At 31.6% G+C, this 16,483-nt stretch overlaps 1 protein-coding gene across 1 annotated transcript; it reads left to right on the top strand.

Annotated features, from left to right (window-relative positions):
• The first annotated feature begins 9,135 nt into the window (after positions 1-9,135).
• Positions 9,136-10,128, top strand: LOC123261420. The gene has a single exon (XM_044723013.1). The coding sequence runs from the start codon at positions 9,136-9,138 to the stop codon at positions 10,126-10,128; it is 993 nt and encodes a 330-aa protein (XP_044578948.1).
• Positions 10,129-16,483: the final 6,355 nt, after the last annotated feature.

The raw sequence follows: 16,483 nt of genomic DNA, 5'->3' as shown, positions 1-16,483 counted from the left end.
TTTTTTTATTGTTCAGTTCACTTCAACAGTTCACAAACTAATGCTAAAATTTCTGAAATATTACTTTTAATATATAATTTCAGCCTCTCTTAATTCTTCAATAATCGAAATAATTTCATTAGTATGACTGGTATTACCAGCTGATTGAGAGGCCATTAATAAGCGTAATCTTTCAACCAGTTCATTAGGATCATCCCAGTATACATAATCCATATTTCTATTTTTCTTTTTTGCTATCATGTAACTAGGTAAACCCCCACCTTTCTAAAAGTTTGGATATCTTTTTGCTAGGAATTCAACAACATAATTTTGGAACTTGGGTGACGGATCATTGAAAATACTTGTATCTGGCTTGTAATTTTTTCAATACATATTCGTTCTTTCAACAATATCTAAGTAGTATTTCTTATCATTCTGTGTTACTACAGAATCTTGAGGATCTTTTTTGAATAATAATTCCAATAAACCATGAGTCATGGGATAAACTTTTTCTTGAACATTAATTTCATCTTTGTTGAAATAAATATTTGAATTTCCAATGTACATTGCTTTATTTTTTTTGCGAACACCATACCTGAAATCATTCTCTTTGTGATTTCGATTTAATTTTTGTATGTAAGTTTTTAATAAACAATCCGTTTTGGCAGGAGTACTTGAAGCTAGTGGTTCTGTGGATAGATGCTGTCTGTTGCTATTAATGAAACTTTCATCATCTGAGATCAGACTATCAAAGTTATCTGGTTGTTGGTCGGAGTTTTTATTTTTTGTTTCTTCTTTTATCTCTTTTTTTATATTTTCTTGTTTAATTTTTCGCTCTGATGATTCAATAAGAGTTTTCAATGGTGTGACTATCGGCTTGAACATTTCATCCATGGCTTTTTCAGCTGTATCTTTTCCTAACTTCAAGAGTTTATGTTTGCGTCGGATTGCATCACTTGCCTGAGAGATTTGATGTAAAACATCCTTTTGTTTTAAAATATCCTCCGACTTCATGTTGATTTAACAAACTACTTAACATGTATGATTATTATTTATCCGATACAGGTTAATTTATACTAATGAAACAGTCAAAACCCTTACGATATCTCCCATCATTTAATTCACTGTCTTTGTCAATTACTACAAAGCCATACTTATTGTCACTCCAGCACGCTGAGCATAAGTCCTTGAAAGTATTGTACTGCATGTCAGTATTTACATGATCATCGTAAATGTGTTTTAAATTCATTTCATCTTGTCGAAATATAACTAAAAAATTAATATTGTCACGAATCAGATGTTTGGGAATGCACGTATATGTTTGACAGAGATAAAAACTATCGACATTTTTATGTCTACCCATACAGAAATAGGCTCTTATATGATCTTGTTTTTCACATGCTACGTCATCAAATATCATTACCCGGGAAAAAATGATCAGGACTGATCAGACCTGTTCATATCTGATCAGGCCTGAAATTAGACCTGAGCAGACCTGTTCATATCTGATCAGGCCTGAAATTAGACCTGAGCAGGCCTGTTCATGTATGATCAGGCCTGAAATTATACCTGATCAGACCTGTTCATGCCTGTTCATGTCTGAAGCATTAAATACGCTCAGACCTGATCAGACCTGTTCATGCCTGCTCATGTCTGTTCATGTCTGTAGCGTTAAATACGTTCAGATCTGATCAGACCTGTTCATGCCTGCTCATGTCTGTTCATGTCTGAAGCCTTAAATACGCTCAGACCTGATCAGACCTGTCCATGTCTGATATCTAGCCAACACTGAGAGACAATTTTATTTAATAGTAATGAAATTTTATTACTATTTAATAAAACGTTTATTTGGCTAATCCCAAATAAAAATTTATTAAATATTAATTAAATTTCCTTAAATACTAATAAAAATTTTATTAAATACTAATAAATGTTTCTTAGTATGTAATGAATATTTATCTACATGTAATATAAAGAAAATTCATTAATCAACTAACTAACAAGTATTGATCAGTAATTAATTGAATAAATAATTAAGTAAAATTGAATTTTGTCGGAACTATATTTTGAAATACAAAGTCTACAACTGTTGTTATCCGAGTGGATGTTAATTTTTATGCACTTAAATTTAAAAATTTCACAAATGAATCGATAAGAGTTAGACATTATTTAATAAAATGAAAACAGAAGCAGAAAACCAGACAATGTAGGGACGCATTTGTTAAAAATAAAGACTATGATTTCATAAATTCAATCGAATATTTATTTATTTTTATTATTTAAAAATCTCTACATGTGATTCGTCATGAAGTAAACAAATAGGTTAGGTTAGGATGTCTTGTTAAAAAATCTTAATACTATTTATTAAAAGACTTTACTGTGAAAATATATTTGAATATATTATAATTAATTGATGAATATTAATTTTTTTTTTTTTGAGATTATTTCTTTTAATGACTTAATATTCGTATTAATGACAGCAAACGAAAGCGTCGTTCGTGGTTATTTTAATAAACACATATTAGTATTTAAGAAAATTTTATTAAATACTTATGAAATTTTATTAAATACTAATATAATTTTATTTATATGAAATATAATTTTATTAATATTAACTAAATTTTTTTTCAAGTCCAAATAAACTGTTATATTACTATTGAATAAAATTCTCTCTCAGTGTAGAACCATATGTTAATGGAGCGAAAAAAAATACATAGTCGTTCCGAATAAATCACTGTAATATATGATTAATTATTAATAATTAATAAATTAGGTATAGAACTCCGTTAACTATAAGGATAAATCATGTATAAAATTTGAATTACTTGAACTAGCTCGAAAGATACTCTCAAGTTAAGATGAATCATTTGGTCAAGAGGTAAAGTGTCAGTCTGAAGAGCGCGAGGTGTACGGTTCGAATCCCCGTCGGCACCGATTTTTTTTTTATGGACCTGATCGAGTCAGACATGAACAGATCTGATCAGACCTGAACATGCCTGGCCAGGTCTGATCAGACCCGGTCATTTTTCATACCTGATCAGACCTGAAGACTCATGCCTGTTCATGTCTGATCAGATCTGATCATTTTTTCCCGGGTAATGAGTTGGGTTTAGCATCTTCAGGTTTTATTACATCTCCGTGCTCATTGAAAGGGAAAAATCCAATGCCTTCTATAGGTTTTAAAAGTGACTCTAAAAACTTATATTTTGGCTGTTCAAGGGATTTTGAGTAGAGGTAAATATTGTCAAATCTCAATCCATTCGGATGTATAATGATGGATAACAAAACATTAGTCTTTCCACAGTTTGATGGACCACAAAACACAGCACGTACACTGTTGGGTAACAGAGAACCGTGTCTTTGAACTTTTTTCAATCCAGTACCTTGAACTATTTGATCAAAATTGGTCACTGGTAATTTAGCTGGTTGATGTTGGAACTTCATGTTTACAACTCACAGCAGTATCGTCAACTCTTTGATTTTTACTATAAGTATAGGCTTTTATACGATTTTTTTATTAGTCATTATGCTACTGTGATGGAGCATAGACGTGTCAAAGGTAAAGGTTTAGTTAATAGAATTATTAATAAACTACCGTTTGAATTACATATACCTGGCTATCAATACTGTGGACCTGGCACAAAATTAGCTAAAAGGTTAGCTCGTGGTGATCCTGGTATTAATCAATTGGATACAGCGTGCAAAGAACACGATATAGCTTACTCGAATAATCGTGAAAACTTAGAAGCACGTCACGAGGCTGATAAAGTACTTACCGAAAAAGCGTGGCAAAGAGTTCAATCAAAAGACGCTGGTATTGGAGAAAAAGCAGCCGCTTGGAGTGTAAATAAAATTATGAAGCTAAAGAGACGATTTGGAATGGGTTTGAAGAGCAAGAAGAAGAAGACTGGTGGTTGTGAAAAAAGAAAATCAAACGTGAAACGTATTGGTAAAAAGAAAAAGATGAATAAGAAGGTAGCACTGAGGAAAATTGTAGGAGAGGCTAAAAAATCTATGACAACTAGCGGTGATCCAATTAAAACGGCAATGATTGGTGCACGTAAGGCAGTTAAAAAATCAGGTGGAAGAAAAAATATTAGACTCCCACGTATTTTGCCAGTACCAGTTAAAACTGGTGGCATTATTCCGTTTATGATTCCATTATTTGCAGGTCTTTCAGCAACTGGTGCTCTTGCAGGTGGAGCTGCAGCTATTGCAAAAGCTGTAAATAGTGCAAGTGCAGCTAAAAATCAACTAGCAGAGAGTAAGAGACATAATGCAAAAATGGAAGAAATTGCTATTGGTAAAGGATTATACTTGAGACCTTACAGACGTGGAATGGGTTTATATTTGAGACCTTATCCTAAAGGTAAAGGAGTATCAAAAAACAAGTAGAGCTACCACACCGAGCACTTACAAATAAGGATATATTAAAGTATGTCAGAGAATTGAAAATTCCAAATTTTAGAGGAGTTTTCATGAGAAACGATTTACCAAAAACTGGTCCTAAAAGAAATGAATCAGCGATAGTCAACTTAGATGACAAATTTGGACCTGGTACCCACTGGGTATGTTACAAAAAGATTGGTAATAATGTAACTTATTTTGATAGTTTTGGAAATTTACAACCACCACAAGAAATTGTGGATTATCTCGGTGTTGGTAGCATAAAATATAATCACAAACAATATCAAAATTTCAATACAATTATATGTGGACATTTATGTCTTAAATTTCTCAATGGAGAACTATAAATTCATGGAAATTTCGCTTGAGTTATCAGTCATGGCTGAGTCATTTACATTAACACTTACAGGATCATTATCAGTGTTGGAGGCTAATTATTTCCCTCCTATTGAATTATCACCAGACAAAAATTATGTATTAGGACTTGTAGAGTTGCTTACATTTAATTTAATACCCAATATTGATATTGGTGCTAATAAATTCTACGTGACTTATCCATCAGATGGTGTTATTAATCAAAGACCTTATGATGATGATGATGATAGCAATGATATTAATGCATACTATAATGTTGATGGTGGGGAAAAAAAATTTGTTAAAAATAATGGAAAAAGAGCCAAAAAAAATGTATCAATTATTACAAGGATTGATGATGATTATAATATACCACAAACTATTGAAATAGCATCAAAACCAAAGACTATAGCGTTAATTTTACCAACTGGAAGCTATGAAATTGAAGATATTGAAATATATATACGTAAATCATTGCCAAAACTCAGTTTAAAATTAAAAGCGAATATTAATGAGCTCAAAAGTGTAATTAAATGTGACCAATTTATAGATTTTGAACCAAAAGACTCTATAGGACGATTATTAGGGTTTACAGATCGCCAACTTGAGCCTCATAAAACTCATTCATCAAATTTACCTGTTGCTATACTTAAGCTTAATGTACTACGAGTTGAGTGTAATATTACATCAAACGCATATATAAACGATCGGAGAGTGCATACTATTCATGAATTCTTTCCTAGTGTACCACCAGGATTTAAGATTGTTGAAGTACCATCTCACGTCATTTACCTTCCAGTACTCACAAAGGCTATACACAATATAAGACTGCACATAGTTGATCAGGATGGAAAATTAGTAAATTTTAGAGGTGAAACTATAACAATCAGACTTCACGTGAAAAGTTTATAAATTATGGGAATAGTTTTTGAGACAAAAAGTGGTGCCGAATATAAAAAGACATTACCATGGATGAAATTTACCAGTCAGCGGATACATCGCAGGCCATTAACACATCAGAATGCCCAGTTCCTAAAAACTCTCGGACTAAAATTACGTGGAAAATCTACAAAATAAATTGCTGCTGTCTAGCTTGTGTTATACCAAAACGTGACTCTTAAGAACTTTCTATAAATTCGATTGTAATTTTATTATTCATTCATTGATCGATGTGCCTTCGTTATGTCGAGTGATAAAGCTTCAGAAAATCTAAAAAAATACTTGGAAAGTCAACAGCGTACATACGGTTCAGATTTTAGAAAGGATTCTAAGTATTACACACCAAGCTATATAAAAGGGGGTACTGTATACAAAGGCTCACCGTCTGGAGATAAGTACGGAGTAATAGGAGATAAACGCTACAAATAATGGCGGAAATTTTAAATATTCAACGACCAATCATATTTGACGACTCTATAGCTCATTGTGAGGTGCATGCGCATCAACCGTATGCATCATCAACACTAAACAACAACGATGAAGTGAGGATAACAATTCAAAATCAAAACTTGTGTATACTTCCAAGCAAAAGTGTACTACATATCACCGGTAAATTCACGAAAAATGATAATACAGCTGTTGCTGATACAACTAAATTTGTAAGCATGGGAATAGCTCATCCCAGTAAACACGTTTACGTCAATGTGACGTCAAAATGACATTGGGCTATGTCAGGATTTACGTAAGATACAAGTCACGAATGAGTCATATATGACTCATTATTTCACACTTCTTGACGTAAGATTCTGACGTAAAAATATGACGTAGTCATGACGTCAGTATTATGTCTCAATGACATTTATGACGTCAATATGACATACCTGTGATGTCTATATTATGATAATGATGTCATTATGACGTAAAAGTGATGTAAGTGATGTAAGAATTGTACCTCAGAAAAAATATTTTTAAAAAAATTTCTCAAAAATAAAAAGATGGCAATTATGAAATTAATTATAGTGTTGTGGACTTATTACAAAGTTTGAAACACTAGTTATATGTTGATACTTGATGAAAAAATCCTGAAATATGCTGGGCTCGAACTTGGGTCCTCACGTATCGAAGTCTGGAACGCTGCTCACTTTTCCAAGTAACGGTTCATGTCACGAAGTAAATAACTTATGTGATAAGCCTTACATGACGAAAAATGCTTATTTCATAATTTTTTCTGAGATTAAATGGATTTTAAGAGCTGGAATTGTATAAAATTCAAGTCTAATAATTTATACAATTTTATAAAATTTCATTAAACTCATGAAATTTTATAAAGTTCTATAAAACTTTGTAAAAACTCTTATAAAAGGCTCTCTAGTGAAACTTGTGGTAATGAATAGGCAATTTATAAATTTTCATAAGAATTGATTGAATCTTACACTTTCAAAAATTTTCGTCTAAAAGCGGACACAGAGAACTTTAGACTCTCTGCGGACACAGAGAACTTTCACAGAGTGAAATTTTTTCAGAGTAAACGATGTATCCGTGTCATTTGAATATTTTTTAATATTGATTGATTTCTCAAGACTCGAATTTTTTTTATTTAATTGTTTCCGAAAATTTAGTATTTTTCATTTGGATTTTTCTTCTTCAAAATTTCAATTTACAAAATTTAGATTTTTTTTTTTAATTTCAACTCTTTTAAGTATACAATTTTTTTCTATATTTCTTTTTATTTTTAATTTCAATTTTTATCGAAATTTGAATTTCTTTAATTTAACATAAGGTAAAAGCCCCAATATATGATCATGTACCAATATATGATCACTCCATGTATTTGTATACCTATATTTGTGAATATAGATATACAAATACATGGAGTGATCATATACTGGTACGTGATCATCTATTGGGGCTTTTACCTTACTAACAACATTATGAAACTTGATGTACACAGTAAAAAAATTTTGCGTCATTGTGTCAAAAATTTTTGTGTTAAAAATTTTTATCTTAAATATTTAACATTTTTTTATGTTGATTTAACACAATAAATGTTAAATTTACACTTAAAAAAGTTAAATATTTAACACAAAAATTTTTAACACTAAAGTTTTTGACGCAATGACGCAAAATTTTTTACTGTGTAAAATACTATTAGTCTCGTCAATAACAATCATGGAACTGTTTGAATTATTTCAAATACAATGTTTCATAAGTAGCAGCACTAATGTCAGAAAATTATTTTTCAAGTAATAGTCCAATATTTAAATGACTGACATTTAATTTCTTGACGCGAAATCATAAGAAATTATATGTTTACTCGCTTGACGGTTTAAAAATTTAGAGTTCATGCCACATAAATTGAACTCGGTATTTTGTTATCAGTTTCACACCAAATCATTTATACTGAATGAAGTCGAAAATATTTTTTACAATGGATAAAAAGTACCTAAATTCATGGAAAAAATATAAGTGAGAAACATATGCAACGAAAAAAAAGTATTTCTTGCATCAAGAAAATTTTGACGGAGGCCGAAGTTATATTGGAGCAAGAAGTGTTTTAGTGTCAAGAAATTTTGACTTCATTCACGAAATGTTCAGTCATCTCTAATATATTCTTAGTCCAAAAGAAATTTACCTTTGAGTCAAGATTTTTTTCTGCAGTGTATGGAAACATACAAGCAAAGATATAAAAAGTTTATATCCCACATGTATTTAATTTGTATGTTTTTTTCTTAAAAACGTAAATGAAAAATATTTTGTATGTTATTTGCTAATATGTTAGATATATTCATTAATATTATAAATTATAAATTTTTGTTATTAAGAGCGGACTTAAATTTGCAAGGTACCAGCTTAAATCAGCTGTTTACCTCTTCCTGATTCTTACTAAATTTTAAACCAATTTTCATTAATATTTAGCGATTAATTGTAAATTAGACATCTTGTTGAAGAAGTTTTATATTTGATAAATTTTGATCAATCGATAATATTAAAAAATTACCTCCCCCAAATTTTATCAATATTATGGAAAATAATCGTTTGTCACTGATTTAGAAAATGACTTTCAAATTACGTCAGTATTATGTACAATTGTGACAAATTATTGATGTTAAATAATGACTCACAGATGGTATCGGTATTACGTAAGACCGTGACTTGTCACTGATGTAAACGCATGATGTTAAACTTATGTCGTTATGACATACAATGATGGCATTAATGTTACGTAATATTATAGTTTATATATTATGTCAGTTGTACGTAATATCTAAGTCATTTCCGTTACATCATGGAGAAGTAATAAACTTACATCAGTATGATGTCAAAAATATATCATATATTTTTACATCATAATTGGATCACAAGACAGGTCAATTTTACGTCATATTTACGTAAAATATTGTGACATTCCTATGACTTATAAATGACGTCATATTGAAGTCATGTGTTCACTGGGATATGATCAAAGAGTTTCGACTAATGATAAATGGAGTTGAAGTGGATCGGAATAACAATGTTGGTATAACTAGTTTAATGAAAGGATATTTATCAATTAGCCCAAATCAATTGAGTACTTTGGAAAATGCTGGCTGGTTGATGGATAATGAGGTTAAGTTTACCGACAATGCAGGAAACTTTGACTTTATCATTCCACTTAATATTCTAAGTGGTTTTGCTGAAGATTATCTTAAAGTTTTGATGAATGTTCAACTTGAGATAATTCTAACAATATCAAACAGTGATATAAATTCTTACATACAAACTGCTGCTGCTGCTGCTGCTGCTGCTGCTGCTGCTGCTGAAGAAGTAAAAATCACACTCCAAAAAATTGAATGGATTGTACCATACATAACTCCAGCAGATAAGGAAAAAATTCAAACTCTGAATTACATCGCCAGTGATCCCGCTATACCAATAAGTTTTCGGACTTGGGAATTGTATGAGTATCCTCTGTTACCTGCAACTTCAAAACATATTTGGGCAGTCAAAACCTCAACTCAGCTTGAAAAGCCACGTTACGTTGTTCTTGGATTCCAAACAGCAAGGAAAAATGATGCTCGGAAAGATGCTAGCAAATTTGATCACTGCAATTTACGAAACATCAAATTATTTTTAAATTCACAAAGTTATCCCTATGGTGACTTGAATTTAGATATACCTCACAACCAGTATGCTTTATTATACCATATGTACACAGACTTTCAAACATCATACTATAACAAAGAAGCCGAACCGCTCCTATCGAAAAAGAAATTTTTAGATCAAGCACCACTGTGTGTAATTGATTGCTCCAAGCAGAACGAAGCTATAAAATCTGGACCTGTAGACATTCGATTGGAATTTGAATCAGTTGATCAATTTGCAGCCAACACAACAGCATACTGTTTAATTATTCACGATCGTATCATCGAATACAATCCTATAAGCAGCACTGTTCGTAAGTTAGTGTAAAAGAATGGTTGTTACTTTCAATCTAACACCAACTGTGCATTATATGCATGTTTGGAAATATGCATATAAACATGCAAGGAAGGGGGAATGGGAACAGGCTGCGAGAGACAGAGACAGATTTAAAAACAGAATTTTAAAAACTAGCGAAAAATTGGATCCAATATTAATTAAAAAATTATCACAAATAAAACTTTCCAAGTAAATGTATAATGTTTAAGATAATAACATATATGTATCAAATGAAATTTTTATTAATAAATGAAAAAAATTTTTTTATAAAATATGCACATTATTATTTCAATACATATGTTTCCTTATACTATAAGTAGAATAATACAAAAAAAAAATTTTTTTTTCCTTATTTCTCTAAATTACATTGTAAGCAAAATTTTCGGTATGGATATAAATATATACCGGATATTTCCCAATCAGCACCAGTTATAGGATAATGTTGCTTGCAAAATGAATATTCTTTGATTTCTTCATTGTGTTTTAGATGCTCTGGTAATTTATCCCAAATGAAGCGTATTTCTCTTTTGGCAAAGTGAAGTAAAAAGTGTGAATCCAGACAGGCCAGATCTCGAGGATGCATCTTTCGTAGAGTGATCAATTGATTGAAAAGTTGAACTGATTTGTTGTAGCTAGGTTGACAACCATAAAACTTTAAATACCATAATTTGAGTTGTTGAACGTTTTGAAATGCACAAGCTTTTAAATAGCCAGTTGAAGTGTGCACTGCAAATGGACACTTGAAACGTGTAAATTCAATGTTATCAATTGAATAATGACGCATTTTTGTTAAATTTATGATTACAACAGATGGATCATCAATAATCTTTTCAAGCCATTCTTTCTTATGTTCGCCTTCAACATATAAATAGCTCCAATAGCACGTTAAATTTTTTAAAATTTCCCCAAGCACATTATACGCAGTTTTACCGACATCCCAGCTAATTCCATGACGACGTCCATTATAGTCGAGATTTTGCTTAATAACAGATGCACTAGTAGTCGTCACTGGAGGCTTAAATAAATAATAGTCACACTCATAAACACCATTGAATTGATATTCATCAGTAATCTCGGTGATACAAAATTCCTTGACCGTAAATGAACCGTTTGGCATAATATAACCAGTAAAATCAATTAAGTATTCCATATTTCACTTTTTTTAATTGGTTAATTAAAGAATTATAACTGTAGCCTCAATTGGTGGACTATCCGGATCGTCTTCGGAATATTTATAGCTCGTTACTAAAAAGTTTTTAAAATGATAAGATGTTACTTTAACTTTCCTATCACCAATGTAACATTCTTCCACTATACAAACAACGCTTTCCGTAGAAATTTCCAAATCACAAAAAGATTCTCTAGATGCTTCACTAGAAGCTTCACTCGGAGCTTCACTAGAAGCTTCACTGCAAGTTTCACTATCACTGGATGAAGCACTTACTTCGTCGAATTCGATTTGTGCAGAATGATCACATGAATCGTCACATGAGTGAAGTCTGAAATAAATTTAAATTCTTAGAAACAAAATACGTAAATTTTTAATATAATTAATGATTTAAAAAAAATTACCTCAATCGTTTACGGTTCATTGTAGAGTTACTGTTGAACGAAACGTAATTCCAGTTTTTGAAACTTCTGTGTAATTTCTAACAGTTTTTGGTTCAAATTATGATTATCCACACAGTTTAAACAAGATACTTTTGTATACGCAGTTTTAAGTAAATTGTCAATTAGATTTAGTTTATCCACACAATGAGAACAAGATACTTTTGTATGCGCAGTTTTAACTAAGTTGTCAGTTATTTCTATTAGTTTCTTGGTTATTTCAAGTCTATCAGCACAATTCGAACAGTTTACTTTTTCGCGAGCAGCTTTAATCACCTCTAAATTTTTATGCAAATCAATAATTTTCCCCACAAATACCCCGATAAATTCAGGTGAAATGTCACCAAAATAACTTTCTATTAAATCATCAAAATCCTCCCAGTGAGGTGGCTGACTTCTCAGAAATGCGCGTTCAATATCAGTCAATTTATCCATAGATTACACAACTGAATCGAGTAACTGCAGGCAGAGGACTGAAATTTGGAGGCAAGTAAGTATAACTCCCCACCAACGATCCCCTCCCAACGACGACGACAACGCCAAAAACAAGTTTAAACTTGTCGGATGACGTAAAAACATGACGTAATCGAGAGAGGTGGGGGTTAAAAACCGTTAAAATTCACGATGACTACGCGAAAAAACAGGTTTAAACTTGTCGGATGACGTAAAAAACATGATGTAATCGAGAGAGTAGGGTCTAAAAAACGTTAAAATTTAAAAACTCCTACCCAATGTCGATAAAACAGAACATCTATTCGATATCAAACCGAATGTCAACAATACCCTACAGTCGATAACATAGATCACTAGTTGACATCAGACTGCCGATAAAACTTACCTCAAATCGATAAACAGACTTCAATACCTACATTTCATTCCACCAGAGCGGCGTTAGTATCGAACTTTCTCGCATATACTTATCCTACAAGTCATTTGAATATATACAAAATTCATCATCACGTCAAATAAGTGCATATCACATCAACACCAAAGCTGATACACGGCAAAGGTATCAACTCTGCTGTTGGGGTGGTAGCATTTTTGACCTCAACGAAATCAATCAACAAATCAATGATAATCCCTCCAACAGTCGGTAAAAAATCAACCAACAAATCAATGATAATCCCCCCAACAATCGGTAAAAAATCGATCAACAAATCGATGATAATCCCCCCAACAGTCGGTAAGTAGAGCACAAAAACCAACCATCGATATCGCAGAAACTCCGCCAACAACCGTCGGTAAGGCAGAAACCCACACTGTCGGTACTGCAGGAATCTGTTTTATCGGGGGGCCAAACCCTCCCTGTTTAGCTACTAACAGTATGTCCTTTAACACCTTTAACATGACATTTACCGTCAGAAGCAACTGCTTTGAGTGCTTGTTTTTTCATTCTTCGTCCTTGTCTCAATCTAGCACCTTCTTCAATGAAAGGATACGTACTCTTATTTTTCTTTTCTTCGATTGTTTTGCACTTTTTCATTGATAGCTCACAAATATTACAGCCAAATTTTCCATTAAAATTTTGGATATTTTAAATTAACGCTCTCACCGGAGCATCAGCAATTATCAGTGGAGCAACAACTTTTGAAACAATTTCATCACCGGTTCTAGGATTAGTCCATTTAATACCTTCTTTGTAATAATTTTTTAATTTATCACAAAATGGTTTCAAAAACGTATTCATCGTCGGCTTAAATTTTCCGTCACACCAAATTCCAATAGGAGTAATGAAATTACTTCTCAAATTTTCTGGTAACTCAGCTATAGTAATCATCAGTGGCCAACAATTGGTTTTGGAGCTTTTGCTTAAAGAAATACCATCTGTATTTAAAATCAATGTAAGATCGTATACTCCACGATCATCTCTGGAATTTATTCTTCGATATTCTGAGCCGTCAGTGATATCAGTAATGACATTATTTTCATTACTAATACTAGGCGATTGTAATTTTTCAGCCAATTTCAACTCTACAAAAAAAAATTTAATAACTTGTCCAATATCTCTTTCAAAAAAGTGAAATATTTGTTTTTTCTTGGCTCCACATGAATTACACTTTTTAATTTTACCATCAATTCCGAGATAAGATGAACAGTTTTGACAGTAATAATGCTTTATTATAGTAACTGATGGCGTTAAATCTGTAGCATAATTAAATAATTCAAATACAGAATGAGGTAAGTTGTTAGAATTTGGTAGCATTTTATGAAGCATAACTAGAATAGCTGTTAAACAAGACTTAGTAACTCGATGTTGAATGTACAATTCTAAAAGCATTAGAACACTTTCATCCGTTGTTAACGAACAATTTTGGTATAAATACTCCAGTATACCATTATTATTGTTGATGATTAGGTCCTAACTCTGTGCGTTATCTGTAATTTCAATAGAATCACTTGATTCGCTGGTCTCACTATCGGAACCACCATCTTCACTCCCGTTGCTGTCATCAGGATCTTGATTGCTATCATCATCTTCAATATCATTATCCGAGCTGAGAACACTTAATGCAATATCATTATCTTCATCGTAGTTTATATTATTTTCACAGTATCTTTTATTCAAATTCATACCATCGTCTGATAGATTTTCCAATTTTCTTTTAGTGTAATTATAACAGGTTTTCAAAGGAATCTATAAAAATATAATTCATTAGTATTCATAAATATTCATTGAAGAGAATTATTATTGATAATTATTAATAATAATTTATCAATAATATTGGAGTATTTGGTTATAGTAAGTATTTTACATAAGAATGTAAATAATATCTATATTTACCTGTGCATTTTCATCCAACATCTAAGACTTATATTTCTTACACAACATATTATTAGTCACCTTGTATTTGTTAGTATGTTTAGTAAATAACAAGTATTTTTTTGTATTTAATTAAAAATGAAAGATAAAAGTTATTATGCTTTTGATTATAGTGACAAATATTTTAATAAAATGACGACTGTGTAAATCTGTTTTATCGCTTGAATATAAAGGTAGGGAGAGTAGGGGAAGTATCATTACTTTCTCTCGCTTTCCACTCACGCGGTAGCCGCCAAAATTTCGGCATACATTTTTTTCTCGGCGCGTCGATTTTTATTTTGTATTCAGTCTCTTATGAATATTTATCTTTATTATATTTAATACGATCTATCTATTAATAAAATACCATTTGACATAAAAAATAGTTTAAAATAATTTATAAATTAAAGGTTTTCATTTCGTCGTAAAGTATTGCCAGATACATAACCTAGAAAAAATTGGCGGTTACTTTATCAGAACTACTTTTATGTGATCAGTTTGATTTGTCACAATTTTTGTCATTAAATCGAAGGATTTAAAAACAAATGTTAATGTCGGAAATGAGAATATTGTTGGTGATCCGGTTTCTCTAAAAATTGAAGATGAAACAAAATTTTTTTATAAATCAAAAATTTACACTGGCCGCGTCATTAAGAAATCTGGTAAGTAGGATTTATTTATAAAATTTACTCTCGTCGATATAAACTTTTAATTGTATGTTTAATTAATTTTCCTGATTATAAAAAATTTATCACACCATAAATTTTAGATCCCAAACTAAAACGCAAGAGAGACAAAAAAAGAAGTTACTCTCCTTCGGATTATGATAAGAAATCCAACAAATCAAAGGAAAATGATAAACAAGCTAAGGTATAATCTCAAATTTATTCTATTAATTTTTATAAATTGAATTATTACTTGAGCGAATTTAGACGACAATGATGAATTATTCTTATAAAAAAAAAAAATAGATAGTTTTTTATGAAAAAAAAAAAACAAATATTTTTTTTTTTTTTATTTATTTATTGCATTAAACAATTACATTTGTTTTTAGCAAGGGGAAGCAATATATATTATAAGTACAAAAAATTAAAAAATAAGAAATATAAATGTGTATGTACATCTCTGTGAGTAAAATATAACAACAATGACAATGATGATGGTGTTGTTGTGGGAATAACAGAACTGTGTCTATATTGGTTATCAAGTTAGAGATTTAAAGCCCAGGCTCTTAAGTTTAATGACTTAATTGTGAAATTAGTGACCGCGTGTAAAGTTTTAATTTTACATGCTTCAAGGATTTCTGTAATATTTCCATGTTCTTGTAGAGGTTCTAGCAGATAGTGGTTCCTGAGGCCGGTGAACATTGGACATGTGACAAGAAGATGCTCTATTGTATCAGGGACTGGAGAATTACAGAGTTGGCAGAAGGAACTGGGATTGAATCTGACTAGGTTGTTGCCAGTGTTGAGAAAACAATTGTGTTTATTTGAAAGTCTTAACTGAGCAATGATTCGTTTAGAAGCAAACGGAATGTTTAGCAGGAGATAGTTAGCTGGAGAGTGACGAACCAAGGATGGTGTGTAAATGTAAAGCTCAAGTGATTTGGAGCGTTCTGCATCACTGACGTCTTTGCTTCGACAAATTGCAAAATAGCTTTCTAGGATGGCATTCATTCTTATTTCCCAGTAAAGCGGGTCCAGGGAGTCTAGAAGATGCGCCTCACCACACTCTGTTAAAAGTTCTCTGAGTTGAGAGACCCAGTTGTAAGGTGAAGCCGTCGTGGTTTTTTGAGCTAAATGGTATAGGCGCAGGAAGCAAATTTTGTGCAGGCACGCGTCGTTGGCCTTTAAAGTTTTTATCGTCCATCTTAAGATACAGGACAAGGCTCTTACGGCCACAGGTTTGAGTCCAAATTCCAGACGTACTGCCCAGTCT

The sequence above is a fragment of the Cotesia glomerata genome, linkage group LG3 (assembly GCF_020080835.1).
Source record: "Cotesia glomerata isolate CgM1 linkage group LG3, MPM_Cglom_v2.3, whole genome shotgun sequence".
NCBI classification, from domain to species: domain Eukaryota; kingdom Metazoa; phylum Arthropoda; class Insecta; order Hymenoptera; family Braconidae; genus Cotesia; species Cotesia glomerata.
Note: the sequence above shows the minus strand (reverse complement) of the source record. Positions and strands in the feature narration are given on the sequence as shown.

Bases quoted from the DNA above. Each gene is read 5' to 3' on its own strand.
- LOC123261420 (XM_044723013.1), top strand. From the start codon at position 9,136: ATGATCAAAGAGTTTCGACTAATGATAAATGGAGTTGAAGTGGATCGG.